Source organism: Trichoderma citrinoviride (genome assembly GCF_003025115.1).
Source record: "Trichoderma citrinoviride strain TUCIM 6016 unplaced genomic scaffold BBK36scaffold_9, whole genome shotgun sequence".
Classification (NCBI taxonomy): Eukaryota; Fungi; Ascomycota; class Sordariomycetes; order Hypocreales; family Hypocreaceae; genus Trichoderma; species Trichoderma citrinoviride.
The window spans coordinates 1,478,595-1,502,844 of NW_020194717.1; the positions used below are offsets into that span (position 1 = coordinate 1,478,595).

The window sequence follows — 24,250 nt, forward strand, 5'->3', positions numbered from 1 at the left end:
TGCTGTTATGACTCTTCGAAATCTCCCTTCTCCCCGTTCATTTCCATCGCGAGCGCTTCAATTGGCCAATCTCAACTTCTCCGCAAATCCAGTGACTCACATGTCTCTAAAGAACAGCAGCTAAGAGAAAAACAGAGATCAATCAATGCCTTTGTCAGCAGCCTTTTATTTTTTGCTCCGGGAGGCTTTGCCGCTTTGCCACACCAGATCTGGAAGGCACTGGCGACCCACTAAAATCTTTGTGATGCAAATGCCAGGAATTCCATCATCTTAGAATAGAGATAGATATCAACAGCCTTGCGCCGCCTTTTGCGCATCGCCACAGCTCGCAGGCCTCTGCTCTTCTCTCCCTCTCATTTTCCCGTCTCTTTGCTACTACACTTTGACATTTACTGTTTGGTTTGTTGCGATAGCGCGATACTGCTCACCAAGTTGGAGCCGCGAGTTGAGAGCCTTCTTCACTCAGCCTTACCACCTATTCATGCACCACAGCAATCACATTACAAACCACCCACGAACAAGCTCTCCTCGGAGCCCAACCGAAATCATGCCCGAAGGCGAGGCCTCGCAGTCCCAGAACCAATCTCAAGGAGCCTCGAGAGGGGCTTCACGAGGTCGCAGAGGCAGAGGCCGTGGCGGAAGAGGACGAGGACATCATGGAGGTCCCGCTCAAGGAACTCCAGGGCACGCCGCCCCGCAGGTCGACGGCTCAGAGAATCTCTCAGCATCTACGCCAGCTCCCACATCTCAGCAGGATTCGACACCCCCTTCAAACCCTTCAAGACAGGCTCGTGGAGGAAGAAGCAGAAGGGGGCCGCGGGGGGAGCGAGGCGGCGCCAGGCATAGCGCCCCTCGAGCTCCCCAGCCGGCGACAACGCGACGCTTCGGCGGCCATCTGACTGTTGATACCGAGGATGCGTCATCAGAAGCTCCTTCATTAAGTGCGGAGGCACCCGAGTTTGTGCCTGGCCAGCCAGTTTTGCCGAGAGTGTAAGTTGCCTGGTGATGCCGTCGTTTGCTTACAAAACTGATAGTCCCTTGTGTAGAAATCCCAGGCAATCCCAGGCCCTTAGACAGCCCGAGGTTAAGCTGCCAAAATCAACGGCGGCGGATCTTGGAACCAGGATTCACGAGGACATCAGCAACGGAAACTATGAATGCGCAGTATGCACAGACGAGGTTCTCCGGAAGTCTCACGTGTGGTCCTGCAACGTCTGTTGGACCGTTGTTCACCTCAAGTGTGTCAAAAAATGGTACCATAATCAGATGAAACAGAAGCAGGAGGCTGCCCGGCCAGCAGAAACGCAGCCGGATAACCTATGGAGATGCCCGGGATGTAATTCCAAGCTGTCAGACGAACCAGGCTCCTATCACTGCTGGTGCGGAAAGGATATCAACCCACGGCCATCAAGCACATCGCTCCCCCCGCATTCCTGCGGGCAGACATGCTCGAAGCCTCGAGGAACGTGCCCTCACCCTTGCGGCCTTCAATGCCACGCCGGACCGTGCCCGCCGTGCACCCTTGTTGGTCCCGTGCAATCGTGCTTCTGTGGGAAGAACACTTCGCAGAAGTTGTGCAGAGAGACCGACTATGAAAACGGTTGGAGCTGCCAGGAGATCTGTGGCGACCTTTTGCCCTGCGGAGAGCACTTTTGTCCCAACCCTTGCCATCCCGGACTCTGTGGAGATTGTGATCTCAAGGTCGACGCAAAGTGTTATTGCGGTCGGGTTGAGAAGAAGATTCCTTGCTACGAACGGCATGAGGTACGGCCCTCCTACAACGTGGAGGACGGTACATGGTTCGAAGGCTCTTTCAGCTGCCTGAATCCTTGCGAGAGGAAGTTCGACTGTGGGATTCACAGCTGCTCTGCAACCTGCCATGCTCAGGATGAGCAGCCGGCTCACTGCCCCTATTCTCCCGACGTGGTCACCCATTGCCCGTGTGGCAAGACACCGCTTGACAACTTGTTGGAAGCTCCCAGGCAATCTTGCCAGGATGTGGTGCCTCACTGCGACAAGGTCTGTGATAAGGTCCTCCCCTGTGGCCACCTCTGCAAAGCCAAGTGTCACACGGGCGATTGTGGATTCTGCATGGAGAAGATAGAGATATCATGTCGGTGTGGGCGAACTACGTCTACATCCATTTGCCATCAAGGAGACGTCCAACAGCCGTGGTGCATGAGGACATGCCAGGCGAATCTGAGTTGCGGCCGTCACAAGTGTGGCGAGCGCTGCTGTCCGGGAGAGAAGAAGGCTGCGGAGAGGCAGGCCGCTAGCAGGAGGAAGAACCGGCAGCCCGGGGACTCCGTCGTCGAGGCCGAACATATCTGCATCCGGACGTGTGGACGGCCGCTGAAATGCGGCAGCCATAACTGCCAGCAGATGTGCCACCGCGGACCATGCGCAAGCTGCCCCGAAGCCATCTTCCACGAGATCAGCTGCAACTGCGGCCGCACGGTGCTTCAGCCGCCGCAGCCCTGCGGGACGCACGCCCCCGAGTGTCGGTTCAATTGCCCGAGACGGCCGGCTTGCGGACACCCGCCGGTTGAGCACAACTGCCACATGGACGACACCTCTTGTCCCAAGTGTCCGTTCTTGGTGGACAAGTGGTGTGCTTGCGGCAAGGAAAAGCTCCATAGCCAGCCCTGTCACCTCCAAGCAGCTCACTGTGGTCGACCTTGCGGTAAGACCTTGAAGTGCGGGTACGTATTGCTTTTCTATTTCTCTAAATTCCTCTACCTAAAAATGGGGGCTTCACATGTACTGACACGGTAGTCTTAGATTGCACAAATGCCGGAAACTATGCCACCGGCCAGGCGAGTGCGAGGACAGCGCAAGTTCCAGTCAGACCTGCGGCCAGGCGTGTGGCAAGACCAAACTCTTCTGTGACCATGCTTGCCAGAACCCTTGCCACGGCCAAACTCGTAAGTCTCCTTTCAAACGATTCAAAAAGACTTGAAAGAAACAAGCTCCTAACCGAAACACCCTTACAGCTTGCAATGAATCAGCTCCTTGTACCGCCAAGGCGATCATCGCGTGTCCCTGCGGCCAGCGCCAACAGGAGGTCAAGTGTCTCGCCAGCAGCTCCAACCCCACGCCATCTCGTCCCGAGCTCAAATGCGACGACGAGTGCCTCCGCTTAGAGCGAAACCGACGACTCGCCGCCGCCCTCAACATCGATCCCGCCTCCCACACCAACGACCACGTCCCCTACTCAGACCTCACCCTTCGGCTCTTCAAGGAGAACCTCGCCTGGGCCGAGGTACAGGAGCGCGAGTTCCGGGTCCTCTCCAAGAGCCCCGAAGAGCAGCGACTGCGGTTCAAGCCGATGCCGAGCCACCAGCGGCAGTTTCTGCATGCGCTGGCCGAAGACTACGGGCTGGAGAGCAAGAGCGAGGACCTCGAGCCGTACCGCTACGTCGTCGTCTGGAAGGGCGCCAAGTTTGTCTCTGCCCCGAGTAAGACTCTGGCGCAGTGCCTCAAGATCCGGGAGGCGCAAGCGGCCGAAGCAGCCGCCGCCGCAGCCGCCGCATCAAGGGCCCCGACTCCTCCGCCCGCCATCGTCGTCGAGCCCTTCAACGCCTTCCTCCTCGTCTCGCCGCGGTTCGGCCTCACGATCGAAGACGTCGAGGCGGCCCTCCGGCCCGACCTCGCAAGCCAGTCTGGCCTCTCCTTCACCACGGCCTTTTTACCCTCCGACGAGGTCCTGGTCCGCGCCACGGCGCACTACTCTTCCTTCCTCACCCCCACCGCCGTCGAGCAGGCTCTCCAGGGCATGAAGCCGCGCCTCGAGGCCACCATCAAGCGGCAGGACATTGCGGGCAACATGCTCCTCTGCCACGTCGACGCCAACGAGCGCGTCTCGCGCAGGGAGGACATTAGCCGGAGCGACGCCTCGGGCTGGAGCGCCGTCGCTGGAAGGGCCGCCACGCCGGCGGCGCAGAAGGAGGAGGGGACGGCGGCGACGGCGTCGGGTTCGGGCGGCGGTGGTAGTAGTACTACTGGCAAGAAGCGGGTGCTGCTTGGGCTGAGGAAGAAGAAGGCGGAGACGCCGGCGAGATCTTGGACGGCGCAGCTTGATGGGGATGTCGAGTGTTGAGCCGGGCGCCTAGTTCTGATGTGATAGCTGCCGTTTCATGAGTATCAGGGGGATGAATGTAGAGCATATATAGATGGAGATGGGGTACGGTATGATGGAGGCTTGCTTGGGCTAGAGGTCATATAACCTCCTATTATCATACCCATCACAGCGATGATATATACCCAAGCACGGCAAACTTGTCTTGCCCCCTCCCTACCTATCAACACCTTCAGCAAACATGACAATCAACCTTAACAAAGAATAGAAAAATTTCGAACAAGACATTAATATTATGGCATTAATAGTATAAGCTACCCTTTTTCTCGAGCGGCGGTACTCCATATCCCCCATACCCCATCTATACAATGAAAAAACCATATTCTATTTCTCCCGAGAAAGCTCCTTATGACCTTTTGGATCGCCCAAACCCTGCTCTAATCAACCAACCTTTTCTCCCCCCATTCCCACGAGTACACTTTTCTTCTTGTGATTTGCCCCGTATCGTACAGAGATTTCAACGTGCTCGATAATGTGCCTCCCTTACATACTTACCCCGTCATGCAAGTTGTGTATGTATAACAATGATAAAGAGATGGATGATCCCGAATAGAATGAACAGAAAGAAATGTAACTCGGCATGGTGACCAATAAGAGGTATTGCCTGCAACACGCGTCCCCTGTTGTATGAGATGCATGAACATGGATGTTGACTAGTGGAGAAGACCAAAGGTGTGTGTGTGTGTATGTGCGTGTATATATGGGTATGAGGAAAAAGAAAAGAAGGATAAACGCACGCACAAAAACAGACAGGAAATCAAAAATATTTCAGCGTAAAAAACACATGCAAAAACCAGTTTGGACAGGGTATAAGGCAGTAGTAGATCACGCGACGCATGGCCCCCCTCCACACACACACGCACTCTTCTCTCCAAACGATCATCGTCACATGGACAAACGCGGGTTGGGGAAGAGACGACCTACATCCCGCTCCCGCTTGGCCTGTCCCGTCTGAGGCCGCCCTCGTTTTTCTATCTAGAGTCGGCGGGAAATGCTCCCATTTGCTGAGCTGGGATCAGCAGACCCCGAGAGGCCGCATACGGGGCCTGCATGCAAAAGACAGACGCCAAAGGTCTTGTAGAAAGCCCGCGATGATGCAGGTGATGCAAAAGATACAGTTGCCGTAGCAGCATGCTCGTATCAGAAACGGCGAGGCACATGTACAGCACAGCGGTTCTATCGCTCGTCCTTGCTCTCCTTGGAGGGGGCGTCGTTTATGGACTCGGCTATGAACTCCTGGATGGCCTCGAAGTAACCCTCTTCCAGCACGCTCGAGTTGTGATCGCCCCCTGGAAAGGCCTTCCACGTCTTGCTGAAGGAGGTGGAGACATTGTACAGTTGGGTCATATGACTGGGACTGGACAGATTTTTCTTGTCAGTTTCTGATATCCAGGATAGAGTCCATGAAAGAGAGAAGAGGAGGAAAAATGGTGGTGTACCCCTAGAGGACACCACGGAATCATTCAGGGTTTGGAAAATGTGTTTTTAATCAGAGCCACGAGTGGTTCAGATTTTGTGGGTGATGCAATTTGTTCATCATATGATCCCGGCGCAAGGTATGGAAAGAAAGAAAAGCAAAGGAAACTTACGGGACAATCTCATCTTGCAGTCCGCTGAGGAACAAGATGGGAATCTTGGTGATGGACGGCAAGAGAGATTCGCTGCGCCATACCTGGTGGCACAGCAGGGTGAAGTATTTTGCAGGTGGGAGAACGGAAGGAATAAGTTTGCGCATGGAGAGAAAAGTGTTCTCCAGTATCAGACCCGCAATGTCGCCTTGGTCTTGGTTCTTGGCCACTAGCTTGATACTGACGGCTCCACCGAGGCTCTGGCCGTAGACGACAAACCGGTGATGCCTCGTCTCTGCTCGCTCGCGAAGGTAGTTGAGGCCCGTCTGGGCGTCGATTCCCAGGCCGGCCTCGTCTGGCTCGCCCGTGGAGGCGCCGTAGCCTCGATACTCGAGCATGAAGACGTTGCAGCCAATCATGTTGATGAAGACGCGGGCGATGGGGAGGCGGTGACCGATATTGCCTGCATTTCCGTGGAACATGAGGATTGTGATATTCGAGTTCTTGCCGCCACGGGGGCCGCGGATGTAGTAAGCCGACAGCTTCTCGCCATCGTCGGTGGGGATGACCAGCTCTTCAAAGTCCTTGATTCCGAACTGCGTAGGGCGAGGGATGTCGGTTCGCGAGTTGGGCGGCATATGCGACGGGTAGATGAGCGCCCTGCCATGGTGGATTGTCTGTTAGCTGAGAAGCATGGGCCAGAACGACGAGAGTGTCGAGCATGACATGAGACGGATAACGCAATGGGCACAGATGGTGGAGAGAGAGGGGAATGGGGGCTGGGCTCGTAAGCTCGACGCACTTTTGCTTGAAGTAGAGGAGAGAGGTTAAGATGGCCACGATGCCCTGCAAGACGCGGTTCGCGGTCAGCCCAATTTTTCCTTTCCCTTCACCAATCCCGACGGCGATCCTAATCGGGATTCCCAATCACAATCGCCCATGGCGAATCCCAAACTGCGGATGCAATGCGCCAAAGAAGCGTCGCGGGCTTACCGTTGAGGCCAAAGCTGGCAGGCGCATGTAGCCTGCAGCCGCGGTCAGGAAAGAGGCGGTCTGGCCAAAGTAGCCGTTCATCATGTCGTCGTTGTTGTGACTGCGGTGGCTGTGGTTGTGTCGATTATTCTTGGAGGTTCCTGGAGGGGGTGTGGTGGACTTTGGGGTCATCTTTCCATTCTTGGGAGAAGGTGTAGCCGAGCGTCGGATTGAATATCGCATGTGGTCCCATGCCCAAGCCACAGCAATTCCGCCCGATGACACGACAACATGTATGTGCGTATCTTTATGAGGGAAAAAAGAGGGTCCGGTTCTGCGCAAAAACGAGGCGAATCTGGTCGGGATAGGAGGCGGGAAAGGCGCTTGTTGAGATTTGACTCGGTTGAAGCTCGCCCGCTATCCACAGAGACGCTGTGGCACGGTGCAGAGCTGGGCCCCGGAATTGGCGCACGCTGGTCTGGCTTTGTTGGGAAGCGCCGAACTTTTTTTTTTTTTCTTCGTCAGGGGTGTCGGAGGAGAGACGAGATGCAGCGTCAGAGAGCGTCAGAGAGCGTCGGAGTCGGCGTTAGAGTCAGACAAAGAGAGAGGAGACGTCGTCCAGAGAATGAACAAAAGGCCAATGATAAAAATCGACAGCGAATAACAATAAATCGATAATGACTGATATGTTATAAGTTGTAACGACAGGTCAGCTTAGTCGACGTGGATCTACTCGCGGCCGCTGGATGCAGCTGAACTGGACGCCACCGCTGCCGACTGTGCAGGTTGGATATGCCGCTGCCTGGAGAATGGAGACTGGAGTCGAATCGTATTCTTTGCTTCGCTTTCGTCAGGGCTGCATGTGCATTGAGTTCGTCAGCGTCTCGGATTGGGCGTGGAGGAAGCAGGTCGACGACCGGGTCTCGACGGAAAGAAGGGAAAGGGAGAAGGAAGGAAGTCTAACAAGAATTGAATATTGAGGATAAAAAGGAGCGTGATGGAGAGCAAATCCAGGAGTTGGAGGAAGGGGGAAGCAAGCGAGGGACGAGGAGGAAGAAGAGGGGAGAAAAAGGAAGAGAAGAAGAAAAGGAAGAGAAAGATTGGATGCAGAAAGACAAGCCACAACCTGTGCCCGTCCAAAGGTGACGTCCAGGGAGGCAGGACGGACCGTGAGCTTTCCCGGCGAGATGCTCCGTAAAGGTTAGCGATTCGATTACACCTTGCCTTGGCTTGGGTACCTTACTACTATTACTGAGTACTACTACTACCTCAGCAGTGCGAATGAATCTAGTAGCCGCAGCAGCTGTGGAATGACTGGGTAGGTGATGAATCGGCAACGGCGCATCATTTCTTGGTCGATGCAGAGTTGCCTCGATTGAGGATGCCCTTTGATTAGCTCATATTGCTCTCCAAGATTGGTGTGGAAACGCTCAATCTCCGCTAATACGGCGCCAGTAGCGGCCGGGCTGCCCTGCATCGCGAGCGCGTTTCGAGCGTCATCTGAGTTGCGCAATTGGGCCAAGACTAGCCGCCAGCTGCTGGATCGCCAGGAACCTATCAATACTGGCAACTCGTGCAGGTTCGTCACGGCCAGTCCCTCGTCTCCGGCATCTCATCTCGCGTCTCAATGGCCTGCCAAAGGGGGGGGGGGGAAGGTGATGCTGGATTGGAGATCTCGCGGGCCGAGGCTACCACTAAAGAAACAATGCTCCAGCTTTATCATTAGCCCGGGCAGATCTGGGAATCCGGGGTTTAGAATTTTGAGCTTACAGCGGCAAATTCCAGGGCACGACCGCCCCTGTATCATTATTTCCTGTTCCTGTTTCCGTTGCCCGTTCCTGGTACCTCGGCGGCAGGGCCATTTGCCGCGAGTCATCAGGTACCGCACACACTGACTGGGGACGGATGTTTTTTTATAGCAATTCCCCCATCCATCTGCCTCGGCTCATGGATCCCTCAATTTGGTGATGCGTGACACAACAAGTGCAAGAGAGGTTGACAGCTGTTTGCGGCTTGGTATATTGGTTGATATGTAATGACACCTAGTCAAGTAGGGCGACGCAGCATTAAATCTGAAACTCGAGTCATAAAGGTAAACAACAGATAAAGGAAAAGAACGCCTGGAACACAGAAACTTGCACACTGCATCATGCGCTCGGCGACCGGCTGCAAGCCTCAGCCCAGCCTCACCTCAGACAAACAGCTGACTGCTGACGAGGGCCGATGGTCGATGCGTATTTGACATTGTACAGACATACAGACAGACAGATTGACGGATGAGCGGTGTCGCCTCGATCTGCGTTGTGCCGACTGACAACTCACCGGTTGCATTGGCGACGTGTTGAGTGATACTCGTATGTCGGCGGTGATTGCTGAGTGCTACGTTCTGGGCTGTGATATCTTGATACCGCGATGGTTGGTGCCGAACGCTGTCCCTCTGAGCGTGAACCTTCCAAGAAAGGAACCTTCAAGCATTGCTTCTCATCAACCACTTACACGAAGCCATCATCAACCTCACTCATACTACTACGGAGTATTGAGTGCTCAAAATGCAGACTAACGCCGTCATTCGACACCATCACCCTACACGCAAAGCAAATCCATCGAAACAAACATCATCAGCCGTGGAGTAATACAGCGGCCTAGCTGTATCCGAGCCGGACCTGCATCTGCATCAGCCTGCATCTGCACCGCCCAGGCACTTGAGACCTTTCGTCCCTCTCGACTCGCCTACAACCTTGGAAGCTAAAAAAGGCCAGCTGGACTTTGTACGCCTCCGGACCTGCATGACCAGGGCCACCAGAGCGGGCAGACGCTTCCACATCGGGGAGGTGTGAGGGGAGACAGAGAGAAACAGAGAGAGGAGAGACACGAGAAACAAGCAGGGCGAGAGGTGTGATTGTGACGATGGGCCAGCAGCAGCAAATGTTAGCCGTCGTTGAAGCTTCTGTCTCGGCTGCCGGTTTGTCGCAGGCCATTTTGCTCTTTTCCACGCGAGGGCTACATAGGTGGTGCCGGTACGAGGGACAGACAGTACGACTAGTTGTACCTTGCCTTGATACTGACCTTTCATCATCATCCCCATGTATCGCATCGCGGGCTGGAAGAGGGATTTGGTGTTTGGCGCGGGTTTCTCGGGCTCTCATTCGCCTGGCTCGACAGGTTATAAGCCGTCTGAAACACTGTGGCAGCAGATGATGCGACGCCATTCCTTCGCCCGGCGCTCGTCTCTCGCGCCGAGCGATGCCATATTGGCCATCTAGTATCAGTGAAGAAGTTGATAAGTCGTCGATGGAAATCACAACGATACGAAGTCGCAGTGCTAGTGGTTTAGCAGCCATCAAGGCCATTCACTTGACCCCCCGTCCCGCTCCTCGGTCCTGAGACATGCATGATGCAGCTGCATGCCTCCCTCCACCGGGCCAGAAGCAGGTATTCGAACTTGTTTCTCGCTACTGGCAGCGGCAACATCGTCGAGGGACGGAGCCAATCCGCACCCATTGCATCCCATCCCATCCATCTGCGCATCTGCTGCTAGTCGCCACACGTGCCTCGCATCTCATTTTACATGCTACAGATGACCTCTCTTTTTGTGGAATTGGGGGTGGTGGGCGGCCGGCGGTGGCGCGAGGGGCGCGTGAGAGGCCGAGGCGGACGAGAGCCATCGCGTGTTTGCTGCGTGGGCATGGATGGACCGACCAAGATTCGAGGCCGGAAGTGTGAGACATTGATAAGCCCAGAGCCAGGCTAGAGGCAATACACAACGGCTTGCTGTTCCATATCTCAGACGCTTGACTTTATGCGCGCGTAGGCTTGGGTAAGGTTGTGGCATCTATCATCAGACATTGTTAGTACTTCGTGGAAGCAGACGGTCTTCATCATCTGTTTCAACAGCAATCCGTAACAGAAGCCGTCCCGGAACAGCCATCCGCAGCCCCCGTCTCGCTCGTCGTTTGCCTGCTCCATTCCATGGCAGGGAATATGCATGCACTACCTTAGCACCAAACCCATCACCACCTGGTTGCATCTTTCCTGGACGCAGGCAGCGCTGATCCACGAGACTCGTGGTGGGCAGCTCTGGGCAAATGGGGGCACTAGGTTCGACGCAAGCCGCCCCAAGGGCCTCGTCCCCCCTTCCAAGGTGCAATGCAAGATGGCAGACGCGCATCACAGTCGCGGCGTGGATTGGGTCCGTCCCTGCGTCTGCGTCTGCGTCTGCGTCTGCATCCGACATGGATAGAGGATGGATGGACATGGGCGGCTTGTTTACACTCGTCTGTCAGTATGTACATAGCTGCGTTTGAGCATACACGAGCTTGTATTGAGCGCCGGGCCCATTCCTGGCCGCTGGCGCGCTGACGAGGCGCCGGTACCGTCGCTTCTTGCCAGTCGCAGGCCGGCTGACGGGTGTCCGTTGGCGCTCGATGCTTCACATTGCCGGCTTGCGTTAACGCTGATGTTGGCGCTCGCGGGATGGATCCAGTAGCTGAGATGTTAGGTTGGAGCAGCGGCTGCGTCATGCGAGTGTGAGCAGAAAGCCGGTGCCATCTTGCGCGTGTCTGGCTTGTCGAGCTCGTGTATAAGAAACAGCAAACCATGGGTCATGTCATGGAGAAGCAGGGCGGCGATGACGGCTTTCTCAACAACGCATGTTTCTCGAAACAGCAGCTCGCAATCTGCGGGTATGTAGGAAGAGAGCTCCGTCATGCACCTCTCGTCGGGCAATGTGGAATTGGATATGCTTGTTGACACACTCCCCTCGGCCCCCATGACTTTTTTGGTCCTTGTGCTACCGCCATGGCTGCATAACAAGAGACCGCCTCTTCTTTGGGTCCTGTCATGCCTTGTCGGTTCTCGTCTTGGCCGTGGCGAGGCTTCGGGGGCCACGCTGGAGGTTTTCGTCGTCATCACCGACGTCTTGGGCAGCGACGAAGAGGGAAAATTGGTGTTGAGTTGCAAAACGGACAACCACGTCGGCAACAGGGCCTTTTTAGACTCATTGTGGCCTGGCCGAGCGATGCCTTGGGCGGCCACCGCAGAGCCCCAAGTTCGCCATCGCCGTAAGAATCCATCCTGACCATCTTATTGCTGGGCATGTACGGGAGGGCTAAGGTGACGCCAGGGCGTGCAGGTGGCATTGCCTAGCTTCATGTGACCCGACCCTGGAAAACGAAGCCGCGGAGCCAATCGCCGGGCTGCTTCAGTCGAGTTTCGACTTGTGGCGCCTGGTTGCCGGGAGATATTCGAGCTGGTGTCGAGGCGTGGTGGCAGAGGCAGAGGCGTGCTCGTAGCAGCGAGGTCTGGAGGTTTGCTGACCGTTCACCGCAGCGAGGCAGGATTTGGCTTGCGTAGAGGCATGAATTTGGTCATTTTTTTTTCCTCGCTTGCTCCCCAAAGAGAAGCCCTACGGCTGCGCCTGATGCCCAACGGGGATCCTGACGGCCGGATAGGGCAGGGAATGGAACACAAGAGAAGGGCAAAAGGAAGAGAAAGAAAAAATTTATCGCCGTCTGTGCAGGGTCGCGGCGCAAGACGACGTCGTCGTGCAGCGGGCGCAGGCAACAGCTGTAGCCGCCTTGCCTGGCGAGAGGGTAAAATCGAAACCACAAACTGGTTGCGATAGAATGATGTGGGATGGAGGGCGGCATCCACAGCACATGAGACTATCACAGCAGCAAAGAGTCTGGCTTAGGTACCGTACCGCCTTGTGATCCCTCACGCTGGCAAGAGTGCCAGCTAGACTAATACCTAACAAGACGAACAGTATTAATAAATCACGGCTGCCGGCCCGGTCTCGTTGTGTTGTTGTTGTTGTTGTTGTTGTTGTTGTTTGCCTTCATTCCTTCGTCGTGTTCCATATTATCACTTCAAGGTTCTCTTACTATTACAGCGGTTTCCAAGCCCTGTTTCTTCTGTTTTGGCGCCAGGCCTGTTCCTCTCCCCCTCCACCCCTCTATTTTAGGCCAGGTACATCCTCCCCATACGTTCCAAGCCTAAAATCGCCCCTCCATTCCCCGTCGCCCACTTCCATTCCCATTGAATTCTCTTCCCGTCCCCCAGAGAGCCTATCAGCTTCTGCTGTCTTTCAGCTTTGCATTTTTTTCTTCCTCTTCTTCTTCTTCGCTTCCTCGCAAATCTTTCGCACGCCCTCAATCTCGAGACGCATTCCTCCAGCATAAAGGCCGCTCCCTTGCGTCGCTGCGAGCCTCTACCAGGCGCCACGAAGCACCGCGCGCATCTCGACCTGCTCGTTGCGACCAAAACAAGCACGACAGAAATTTTGTGTCTCTCTCCACCACAGGCCAGACCAGGCTCTGCAGAATCCCGGCGATTTCTTCCGTCTGCCTGCTTCTGCCGCTGCATCTCCCCTCCGTCTCCATCCGCTCGTCGTCGAATCGCAGGCCCTGCCGACACACAAAAGCAAAAAACCAGCAGCAAAACAAAAGGCTTGAAAGCCACTCACGCAAACATCCAGGAACCGGCAAACTTTTTTACTCTTCTTATTCTCGTGGCCCAATCAACCCGCAGCCGCAGTCATGGTCTCCTTCTCGTGCGAGGTACGTCGGCACTAGCCATCTCATCTCACCTTACCTGGCGTGCTTCTCTTTGTCTTGTCCCGTCCATCACCTCCCGTCCAATGCTCTTCTTTGTGTCTGGCTGCTCCCATTCCCGTCCGTGGCGCTGCGCAGGCCTCGCCCCCGCCCCTGTCACGGTCATCTTTCCCGCAGCATGAGATGCTCGGCCACCACCACTGCCTTGGCCCCGGCCGCTTCATAGCCTGACATCACCCCTTCGCTCTGCACACACCACCCTCCCTCCGCGCTGCTAGGACTGTACGGGTATTACTATTGCTCGTCCAGCTCCCGGCAGAGTAGCACTACTGGCACTATTTCAAGCATCCCTTCTGCTTGCGTCCCGCTGATCCCTCGGGCCCGCTCGCCTTTGTCTCGACAAACTCCCCTCCCCCTCCCCCTCCACCCCCTGCCCGCAACCGCGCTGCTGCTGGTATATACATGCCACTATATCCATCCCACAGCTCGCATCGCCTCGTCCGTCTGCATTGCACTAGTCTCTTTTACCTTCTCCCGGCCTCGACTCTCTTCTGACCTGTTTACTTATACTTATATAGGCGTGTGGTGACGTCCTAACCAAAAAGAAACTCGATCCTCATCGCAGAGGCTGTCGAGGCGCAACCTTCACCTGTATCGACTGCATGGTTTACTTTCCCGGCGTCGAATATCGCTCTCATACCGTGAGTTTCTGACTTGACAGAGCGCCGACCTGGTGTCGATACTCTTGATTCTGCAGCGTGGTCCGGCTAACAGCTTTCAGTCTTGCATGACCGAAGAGCAGAAATACCAAGGCGCATTATACAAACCCAAGCAAAACAAGAAGCAGCAGCCACAGCAGCAGCAACAACAACAGCAGCAGCAACCGCAACAACATCAACAACAACAGCCCGCCATGAACTCACATCGCATGGGCATGGCCAACACGCTGGCCCTGCAGCCATTCGTCGAAGACGTTGGCGAGGACAAAGAATACGAATCATGGCACGAGTACGAAATCACCAACAAGTCTCCCACGGGCCCTCCTCCAGAGGCGCCGACTCCTCCGTCTGCCGCCGACGATGAGCACGTCAACGTCTTTGACTTCCTGGACAATTCTCAGACCCCGACCGCCTCGAACGTGAGCCGCACAAGAGACCGAAAGCCCTCCAATGCCGACGACACCACCTCTCTTGTGCGCTACGAGACCAAGACTGGCGAGCTCTTGGAACCGGCCTCAATTATGGACCAGGACGGAGAGCCGCTGGTACAATATGGAACCGGCCCTGTGCCCACTGCGGATTTCGTCACCCCTAAGCCCAAGACGGAGCGACGAAGGTCATCAAAGGAGCGCGGCACCCAGAAGGACAAGAAGCGGAAGCGCTTGCACATCGACGTCACTGGCGACCAGATCATGGCCGACGCACCCCCCGTTCTTCACTCTGGCCTTACCGGCGGCCTGAAGAACATGATGCGACCTACCTTACCGCCCTCACCCGACTACTCTGGAGACAACATTGCCGACCTTTCGCCCACAAGCCCCCTCAAGAAGTCGAAGCACTCTCGACACCACAAGAGCAGCCACCACCACCACCAGTCCACCACTAGCATCTTTGGCATGATCGCCGGCGCCCCGCCCAAGACCAAGTCGAGCAAGCGCAAGTCTTCTTCTTCTTCTTCTTCCAAGAAGCACTCGCACAAGCACGAGAAGAAGTCGCCCAAGCTCATCGAGTACCGACCCGGCTCCAAGGACGGCAAGGGGGACCATGGCGGGCAGATGGTCGTCTTCAAGCCTCGCGCCGATGTCTTCCTAAGCTTCGTGAACAAGGGCCCAGAGAGCGAGCGCGGCTGCAGCATGAACAAGGCCCTGAAGCGTTTCCATCGGGAGCGCCAGGCTGCTGGCGATAACGTTCCCAAGATCAAGGAAGAGAAGGAGCTGTGGAGGTCACTGCGGCTTCGACGCAACGACCGAGGCGAGATTGTTCTCTTCTGCGAAGAATAATCTCCTCAATTTATGCAAACAAACAAACAAAAAAATAACAAGAAGAAAAAAAATCGACGGAATTCGCCTCCGGGCGGAACCTACTCAGTGTTTCTTGGATACTTGGATACAGGAGTTTTGCTGGATTATCCTCAGCTTGCTTTCTTTGACAGCGTTTCTGCATGCTTGGCCGGAATGGATCTGTACCACTATTGTCTTCTATCTGTCATACTATCTAAAGGGTCATGGATAGACGGACAAACTTGGTCTTCCCCCCCTGTAACAACAACAACAATACGGGCGACTATCCTGGATCATGGCCGACGACGCCATCTCGAAGCAAGCCTGTGCGGTTCACACGAGATGGACTGGTCATGGCTGGGGGTCGTCAACTAATCTTGTGGCATTACTACTGCGGTATGAGGCGGAAACACGGGGTGATGGGCGCAGTAATGGGGGTTAATGATACCACGAAGGGAAATGTATGAAGGGAAAGTTTCTTCTTTGTTGTTCAACTTCTTACTTCTATTCCACATTTCATATCACTTTGTACGATGGTATGTGCGATGGATTATCGGCGGACAAGCCTAGCAAGGCATCTGCTTTGTTTTTCATCTCTTTCCCTTTGTACCTTACTTCTTGCTAACCTTTTCCCTTCTTCTACATCTTCTATACCAGTTTTCCTGCCAACCAACGCATTATTTCTACATGTATGGAGTATCACAATCTAGCTATCCAAGAACATCTGATTTCGCTTGACCAAAAACAAACACAAGATATGAAAGAAACTCGCTACATGACGCGCAAGGGGAGAATGTGCTGTACCATGGCCTCTCTTCTGCAGAGGGGACACTCGGGCTTTTCCCTGACCCAGTCGCCTATGCACTCCCAGCAGAAGACGTGGCCGCACTGCGTGGCGGCAGGGTCCTTCATCTCCTCGAGGCACAGCGTGCATTTGCGCTGCTGGCTGCCCTTGATGTAGCCCATCGTCGACTCGTTCTCGAGGTGGAATCGCGGAACGCCGCTCACGGGGGTATGCGTCGTTGTGGCAATGTCCACCTTTGTCGCCTGCGGTCCGACCGTGCCCACCCCGCTGAGCAAGAGGTCATTGTTGGAGGCGGAGTAGCTGTTGTTGTGACTGAGAGAGACGTCCAGCTCTCCCGCGTGAAAGCCCAGTCTCTCGCGCTGCGACGAGGCGGAGACGGAGGAGAAGGTGTCGCGGACGTGCAAGAAGGCCTGGACGGCCATCTGGATGACGAGGAGGACGCCGAGGAGCTCGTAGCCGGCGCGGTCCGGGGTGTCGGGGACGGTGCGGGTGAAGACGTAGCGCAGGGAGAGGAGGCGCTTGGTGAGCTCGTAGTAGGTGCCGTTGAAGTAGAAAAGGGCGAGGACGACGGCCTGGAAGGGGGCGGCGGAGGTGAGGGAGGAGAGGTGCGCGGAGAGGTACTCGAGGACGCGGACCTGGCGCGTCGTGCCGCCGCCGTCCTTGTTGTGCTGCTGCTGCTGCTGCTGCTGGCGGAGGGCGGCGAGGCGGCGGTCGATGAGGCGGCGCAGGCCGGCGCGCAGGCCGGGCAGGGCGCGGGACGCGAGGTAGGGGAGGATGATTGTGCCGGCGATGTAGGCGGCGCGGGAGGGGAGGGAGGGCAGGGAGACGAGGCGGGCGCCGCGGGGGCCGGCGTCGACCTGGACGAGGTCGCAGTACTCCTCGCCGAGGGTGCGGTGGCCGGGGAGGGTGGTGAGGCCGAAGTAGAGGAGGGAGGCGGCGGTGCGGAGCTCGGGGGCGAGGGCGTGGGCGGAGCGCGCGCCGAAGAGGCGGCGGTGGAGGTCTGTGAGGGAGTTTGCGAGGTTGCCGGTGAAGTAGGCGTCCTTTTGGTGGGAGCGGACGATGTCGGGGGCTGCGGCGAAGGGGTAGGGCGATGAGGATGGGGAGGCTGGTGATGGCGTTGAGGCGGCCATGGTGGTTGTGCTTATTGCTGTGCTGCTCGTCGTCCTTTGTCCCTTATTAAAGCCGGTTGATGAGATGCTTGTATGAATGATACGAGATCAGAGAGAGTTGTTATAGAGGCGGCATGATAGTTATGGCTGTAAAGACGAAATGGCAAGATGCTGTTGATGTTGAGGTTGATGTTGAAGGATTGAAGTTGAAAGGTTTGGGTGCGTGCATGCAGCTCCAGGCTTTGGCGCTAACACGCTGGACCTCGGGCCAACTCGAGTTTCGGGCGTGCCATCAGATTGACTAGGCTCAAAATATCCCCCGAAGCCATGTGAGAGTGACATGCTGGGGAAAGGGCTTTCCAATATAGTCCTCTCTGGGTGTTGATTGGCATTGAATTTTTGAGACTTGCAGTCAAAGATCAAAGATTGAGATGTTCGTCAGTGATGATTAGTTGAAGTAGAATTCTCAAAAGTCTCATAGAGAGGCAAGAGAGGTTCATCTACAGCAAGCATGTCAAACGATTAATAACTTCATTGACGAAATGTCAGTCGACAGTCCTGCTTTGACGCTCAGCAACCTGCTCTTTGAATGGCTTGCCAATTAGTGCCTCTAACAATTCAAATCCATGGAGTAATTGTGACCGTAATAAACACAAATGAAGCCTATTATACCTTGGTCTTTGATCTGCTCTCCAGGTTAACGCGTACAATCCATGTGGAATATCAGTCGTATCGCTGTGACGTAGCTTGAGCTTTGGTACGGCAGGGACCTTTTTCCGTACCTGCCCTCTAATTTGGCGCCAAAACTGCAAGGGACAGCTTGATCATTTGGCGCCTCAGACATCAATTGACCTTTTCAACCTCGAACGGATACTGACACCGTCACTGATCAACACGCTTACAACGTGCGCAGGAAGAGCACCAGCCGTTCGTTCATTTGCCCTCCGCCTGGGAATCACTGGCTGAGGCGCTTCCTCCATGTCTATCCCTTTCATGCTTCTCTGCGGGTGCAATTGGGTTGACAACACGTTTCCACCATGGATGGCGATCCTGCGGTAGAGCCTCAGCTCGATGCCTTTAGCCTGGTATTTCCTCTGCCGTACCGAGTCGGGTTCATAGTCACTCTAGGTTGGTTCTACTCGATTTGCGCAGTGTCCCTGGACAGAATGACCTTGCGATGCATTGACAATGCTGACAATACGGCTCATAGCTGTCTGGGGATGGGGTCTCAACCTCCATTGGCTGCATGCCTTCCGAATCGACGTTCCCTCCTTGATTCGATATCCCGGACGAAGCTCGCCGCAGCATATATCGCATCACCTGTCGACGTACCGACTGGCCATAGTCTTGACGGCGCTCTTCTCGCTGTCGATTGTGCTGTTCTGGCTGTGCACCTGGCACGTGCCAGCCCGGGTCATCGCCTACGACTGGATGCCCATGACCTACCTTGTCGCCCTGGTGGCATGCTTCTTCGTACCTCTGCGCAATCTGCCTACGGGTGGCCGGAGGCGCTTCCTTGCGACGCTGCGACGCGTAAGCATTGGCGGCATTGCGGAGGCGCAGGATGGCAAGTTCGGAGACATCCTGCTGGCCGATGTCTTGACATCGTATTCAAAGGTGTTTGGCGACGTGTTCGTGACGCTGTGCATGTTCTTCAGCGCCGGAGGATCTTCCACGGACCATCCCAACAGGAGCTGCGGGGGGACGCTCTTTGTGCCGCTGCTCATGGCCGTGCCGAGCATGATCCGTCTGCGCCAGTGCCTCATCGAGTACCTGAGAGTTCGCCGGGCCCCGTTCAAGGAGTCGACCGGCTGGGGCGGCCAACACCTGGCCAACGCGCTCAAGTACTCGACCGCATTCCCCGTCATCATCACAAGCGCTATGCAGAGGGGGGCCGGGCCAGACAGCGACATGGCCGCCCTGCACCGGGCCTGGCTGGTCGCCGTCACGCTCAACTCGCTGTACTCATTCTACTGGGACGTGGCCAAGGATTGGGACCTGACGCTCTTCTCCTCGCGAGAGCGGGCATCAGTGCACCACCCGTGGGGCCTGCGCGATCGGCTCGTCTTCCGCTCCGCTGGCCTGTACTACGCCGTGATTGGCCTTGATTTGATGCTGCGTTGCTCGTGGTCGATGAAACTGAGTCCTCATCTGGATAAATTTAGCGACTATGAGAGTGGCATTTTCCTGATTGAGCTGCTCGAGGTCTTCCGCCGCTGGATGTGGATCTTCTTCCGCGTCGAGACCGAATGGATTAGGAATTCATCTACAGGGCTCGGCATCGACGATATCTTGCTGGGCGATTACCAGGGAAAAGACGATGATGACTAGCAGGCAGCGGCCGCACGGCGTATTATTATTTGGCCGAGTGTCTATCGTTGATCGTCCCGGCGAAAGGGGAATAGAAGAAGCGACTCAGCACTTTTTGTTGGAAGATGTCCTACCTACTTTACCCTATCCTATACAAGGCAACTGGCGCGTACTTGGATTTGAAAAGAACATCTTGGCAACTGGTTTTCTTTCTTTCTGCTTTCTTTTTCTTTCTATTTATATAGATTTCGCGGAGCATTCGGGACTCTTACACTCTTACACACCCATAAGCAGTCCGTTCTCTCGCATACATGATCATCACTTGTACTGCCCATGTAGATAGCACTTCGTCGATGTACAGGGGTCACGGGGGCCGAGGAAATTGGGGGCCGGGGGCTAGGGACTCTGCAGGTTTACGGAGGGGATAGGCGGGCAGGGCTCGACAAATGCCGGTCGCACCACCACGATCAACGAGGCCAGCGACACATTTCCGGCTGATTGGAGGAACAAGAGACGATGGCCCGATGTTCATGGGTCCTTTTCTCCGGCTATCAGGTTCGTCGGACGATTATCACCGGCATCGACGGCTGAACTGGCGACGCAATTTAAAAGTCATCGACAAGGCGACGAAGCTCTGCCCCCGATTACGAAGCAAGGCATGTGAAGTATTACTCGTACAGCCAGTACGGAGTGCTCGTCTACTCGTACAACCGTTTGACGACAGTGGACAGCGACAGCCCCCACGCGGAAAATAATAAGCCTGATACCATGGCCAAACGAAATGAGCCGAGCCCTGCCAAGGAGTGCATTGAAACAAGAGAAAAGAGACAACAAAACCTGTCAGTTGTGAGCGTGAAACAGTCGTCTGGTAGCTCCGTCAGATAGTCATACGGATCAACCAAAGCTAACGACGGCGCGGAATACGGACCGACATCTTGGAGCTCCTAGGACTCCGTGAATCCCGCTTGCAGGGCAGGACAGGGGTTCTACCCATGATGGCCTCAACTGCTAGGGACCACGCGGTCTTTGCAAGCAACACACCTGCTGCAATTACTTGCACCTGCGCCACGTGCGAAGAGTCGCAGGTTTGCTTCGCATGACGAGGGGGTCACTTTCGGGGGAGAGGAGGGCTGTTTGAGACGTGACAAGGGGAAAGCTCTATGCAGGATGAACAACACAAATCATGCTGCTGCCAGAGCTATACCACGACTTGGCTGCTGGGGAAAAAAGGACCTCCCTGAACCGACCAGGCCAAGAGGACGATACCCAGTCACCGAGGGCTCCATTAGAGGGGTCAAAGGCCAATGCCCTGCATGCGCCGACCAATCTGGCGATAGAGTCAGCATTGGCAGCGTCTGCCGTGCTCCATTCCGGCGCATTGGGCGAAGCTAGCTGGGACTGACAGCAGCTGGCAGTGCCCACCGAACGTTGCAGCAGAACCATGGGAGACAAAGCGTTTGCATGCTCGTCCATACAGGTATACGATCCAGGCAGGCAGAGCTGCGGGCTCAGTTCTGACAATACGCCTCGTACATGCTTCGTACAAGCGCATTATGCGAGCATGACATGAATGTCCGTCGGGGCGGTGCGTCGGCGAGCGCCATGGACGGCCTGGAGGTACCGAGCAAGGGGCCTTGGAAAGAAAGGCAGAAAGCGAGATTGCGTTCCAGGACGACGGACTGCAGCACCCGTAAAATATGCTGGGATCTGGAAAAACTCCAGGATTACCACCATGCTGCATGAACGGGGGCGAATTGCTCATATCCTAAGAAGCACTCCCGCGCGAGCTTGCTGCTGGTAGTAGTAGTATTACGAAGCACGAAAGCACGGGTTGCAGAAGAGTCAACCGAGGCGGGAGCTTGTCAAGCAAGGGAGGAGGAAAGACGTTCACTTGGTACGAAGCATGTCAGACTGGAATGCAGCGCGCCCATCACGATGCCCATTTTCTCACCACGGCTGCACGTTTTGTCTGTGCTGATGGGGCAAAAGGCTGAGGAGCGAACGAAGGAAGGTTGGAGAAGACTTTGGGAGCTGTGACACGATACATACGAGTGCGGTTGGGATTGGGGGGAAATGCACCGAGAACATCGACGAGGATGCGATACGATCCCTCTGAGTTGGTTATGGTTATGGCATGCCCATGTCATGGCATACGCAGCCTTAGCTGAGCTACATTCCCCCAGAGAGTTGTGCGAGCTTGGCGAGGGATCCTGGCGGGTCACGAGCCGCCGCTGGATGTCGCTGCATGGCGATGTCTTGCTGTTTTTTTGTTTCGTTTCTTCCATTCCTGTCATCGTCCCTCTGGATTCTCGCCATTGGATGCCCGTTGCTGCACGCAATCGCCCCCTCCTCGCCTTTGGGTGCCCCATCTTCACTTGACATGCCTGCGGATGATTGTCAGCTGTCGAAGCCCACGTTCTGTTTGCTCTGCCAATCCGCGCGACAATCGTCACCTCCACTCGGCAGTGGTGGTGATCGGCCAGGCCGGATGAGGCTGGCCTTTATCATCTTACATACTACATACTGTCGACTAGTAGTAGCACTGTTTGCTCCATGCCCATGTCGTTTATCCATGGCACGGCCCTCCACCCACGCCCCTCTCTGGGCCTGTCTGCATGGACTGCATGCAGGCATTATCACTGCTTTTGTGGTTCGTACACTTCTTACGCAGTACGAAGAAGGTATTGGGCTCTGGATCTGGGTCTTGTGTACTTCGTACGAAGCATGTACTTGGTATCACCACCACGCGAGACACCTCGTACACACACATCATGCAGCGCGAGAATTGTATCTCGTCTGCCTGCTCGCATCTTGGTACGACCTTGTGCGCCGCACAAGCATGCGCTCGCCTTGTTGCATCCGAAGCTGATGCTCTTCACACACACTCTTCCTGGCCCTCGTCCTCATAATAATACTACTCTCTCCGTCCTCTTCCTCTCCTTTTCTCCCTCTTCTTGTCCTTCCTCCTCCTCCTTCCCGTCTCTCAGTCTCTTCTCCCCCCTCTCACACTGACGCTCGCATGCACGCTTGTACACACTTCTGCCGGTAGACTGTATCTCATCATCCCTATTCAGACTTGTACCCGCCTGTGCGTTTCGTCTCTCCTCTCACTTTAACAAGCCAAGGGGTACCCTGTGGGGGTGGCTCCAAGCACGGGCAGGGCTCTGTGGTGTGCCTTTCCTTGCTGCTCCATCGGCTTCACTGTCAATTTCATACTCCTACCCCAGAGGCCGGTGCACCCATCTCCACGTGGATTGCTTCGGGATTGCCTGGCCCTGCCTTGGCCATTGCTTGCCTGGGGGGGTGGCTTGCCTGTCCTGTCAGTCTTAATTACTATTATACAAGGTGATTGCCCGCCGTCCTGCCTCCTCGCCTCTTTTTTCCTCCTCTCTCATTAACGACTTCATATAAACAGGTCAGACTTGGGTGCGAGCTGATAATATACCACGGCCTCTTCCTCCTCACCCAGCTCCTACCGCTAGCACTTGACGAGTGGTTCCTGGCTTGTTGGAAGCACCAGTTGGCTGCCGGAAAGATGTTCCACGTGCGGTCCGCCTCCGATCCGCCGTCGCCCACCTCGGCGCCGGCTCACTGGGACAGCCGGCCGGTGACGCCGCTGGCGTCGCAGCCCGACAATGTCGACGCCTATGCGAAGAGGCCTCTGCCGCCTCTGCCGCCCATGACGAACCGGGCCGTCGTCCCGCCGCCTCTCAACATCAGCAAGAGGAAGAGCAAGCCGGATGCCCTGCCAGTGGGGCCGGGCTTGGGGCCGGCCTCGACCGACGCGCTGCAGATGGAATTTGAAGCTGAATCACGAACCGCCTCGCCCCGCCTCTCGCCGAGGACCCCTGCCAGGAGCTCCAACCTTCCTCCCCGGATGTTGAACCCTCCCAGTCCCGTCCATAGCCTCAAGCACCGCCAGTCCAAGAAGGTGCTGCAGCTCATGGGCCACGATGTCGACGTTACGAATCTCATGGGCACCGTCTCTCAGGAGCCCGAGAAGGAGCCTGTCACTCGAAGCAGCCGAAGCTTTGAAGACCCCTTCTCTCCAAAGTCGACGAACCATTTACAGCCACCGGAAGAAGGGCTGGTGCCGGTTCTGGAAGACGACGACGGCATGGCTAGTTTATCAAGCAAGAAGAGCTCTTGGGGACCGGGATCGCCGCACTCTGCGTCTGCATTCCCCCTGGGTCCCAAGTCGTCTGTCCGCCGCCGCCGCAGTGCCCGAATTTTCGAAACGGATGGCCTGGGCCAATTTGCTGCACAAGAGGATGCCTACATGTCCCCGGCCGCGGATCCGGAGGAACAGGAGTTCCTAAGCGACGAGGAGGACATGACTGCCGGCGAGTACCACAAGTTTGCCGCCGAGCTAGCTGCGTCTTCTGTACGGAAGATTAGCGTCGAGGAGCCTGTTGAAGAGCCAAAGGGAAGACGATCATCCATCATGAGCTTCAGACACGGCTCCCAGTTTGGCCGCCTGCGACGGCGACCAACGACTGCCGACCCCAACACACGGAGGACGGGCAGCAGCAGCTCTGCCGAGGGACCATCGCAGGCGCCCGCTGCTCCCGAGCCCGAGCCCGAGGAGCCCGCCGAGCCCAAGAGCATGTTTGAGGAGAGCGACTCGGACAGCGATCGGCCGAGCAGCCGGTCGCGATGGCGCAGAGACCGCTTCTCGCACAGGAGCGAAGAGCGCAACCGGGACTCCCGAGATGAGGACTCGAGCCTGAAGCGAGGACTCGTCAAGTCTCGGTTGTTGGGGGTTGGCAGGAGACGAAGGGACCAGCAAGCCGAATAA

At 56.0% G+C, this 24,250-nt stretch overlaps 7 protein-coding genes across 7 annotated transcripts; 5 read left to right on the forward strand and 2 right to left on the reverse strand.

The window, feature by feature from the left end:
• Window positions 1-481: 481 nt before the first annotated feature.
• Window positions 482-1,032, forward strand: BBK36DRAFT_1205358 (hypothetical protein; the record flags this gene model as incomplete). The annotated part of the gene is made up of 1 exon (XM_024897355.1): window positions 482-1,032. One exon carries the CDS (start codon window positions 482-484, stop codon window positions 992-994), a length of 513 nt encoding a protein of 170 aa, XP_024748740.1. The 3' UTR covers window positions 995-1,032.
• Window positions 1,006-4,099, forward strand: BBK36DRAFT_1133471 (hypothetical protein; the record flags this gene model as incomplete). The annotated part of the gene is made up of 3 exons (XM_024892096.1): window positions 1,006-2,706; window positions 2,873-2,924; window positions 2,994-4,099. 3 exons carry the CDS (start codon window positions 1,006-1,008, stop codon window positions 4,097-4,099), a joined length of 2,859 nt encoding a protein of 952 aa, XP_024748741.1.
• A 1,215-nt stretch (window positions 4,100-5,314) lies between these two features.
• On the reverse strand, window positions 5,315-6,780 carry BBK36DRAFT_66780 (alpha/beta-hydrolase; the record flags this gene model as incomplete). Its single annotated transcript, XM_024898471.1, has 4 exons — window positions 5,315-5,495; window positions 5,728-6,366; window positions 6,509-6,552; window positions 6,700-6,780. 4 exons carry the CDS (start codon window positions 6,778-6,780, stop codon window positions 5,315-5,317), a joined length of 945 nt encoding a protein of 314 aa, XP_024748742.1.
• A 6,833-nt stretch (window positions 6,781-13,613) lies between these two features.
• On the forward strand, window positions 13,614-15,228 carry BBK36DRAFT_1135796 (hypothetical protein; the record flags this gene model as incomplete). Its single annotated transcript, XM_024892761.1, has 2 exons — window positions 13,614-13,930; window positions 14,011-15,228. Exons 1-2 carry the CDS (start codon window positions 13,892-13,894, stop codon window positions 15,226-15,228), a joined length of 1,257 nt encoding a protein of 418 aa, XP_024748743.1. The 5' UTR covers window positions 13,614-13,891.
• Window positions 15,229-15,642: 414 nt separating this feature from the next.
• BBK36DRAFT_1135797 (hypothetical protein) lies at window positions 15,643-17,163 on the reverse strand (the record flags this gene model as incomplete). Its single annotated transcript, XM_024892762.1, has 2 exons — window positions 15,643-15,713; window positions 15,751-17,163. The coding sequence occupies one exon, from the start codon at window positions 17,161-17,163 to the stop codon at window positions 16,000-16,002; it is 1,164 nt and encodes a 387-aa protein (XP_024748744.1). The 3' UTR covers window positions 15,643-15,713; window positions 15,751-15,999.
• Window positions 17,164-18,179: 1,016 nt separating this feature from the next.
• On the forward strand, window positions 18,180-19,473 carry BBK36DRAFT_1170160 (EXS-domain-containing protein; the record flags this gene model as incomplete). The annotated part of the gene is made up of 2 exons (XM_024895411.1): window positions 18,180-18,270; window positions 18,353-19,473. 2 exons carry the CDS (start codon window positions 18,180-18,182, stop codon window positions 19,471-19,473), a joined length of 1,212 nt encoding a protein of 403 aa, XP_024748745.1.
• A 3,514-nt stretch (window positions 19,474-22,987) lies between these two features.
• BBK36DRAFT_5870 (hypothetical protein) lies at window positions 22,988-24,250 on the forward strand (the record flags this gene model as incomplete). Its single annotated transcript, XM_024898312.1, has 1 exon — window positions 22,988-24,250. The coding sequence occupies one exon, from the start codon at window positions 22,988-22,990 to the stop codon at window positions 24,248-24,250; it is 1,263 nt and encodes a 420-aa protein (XP_024748746.1).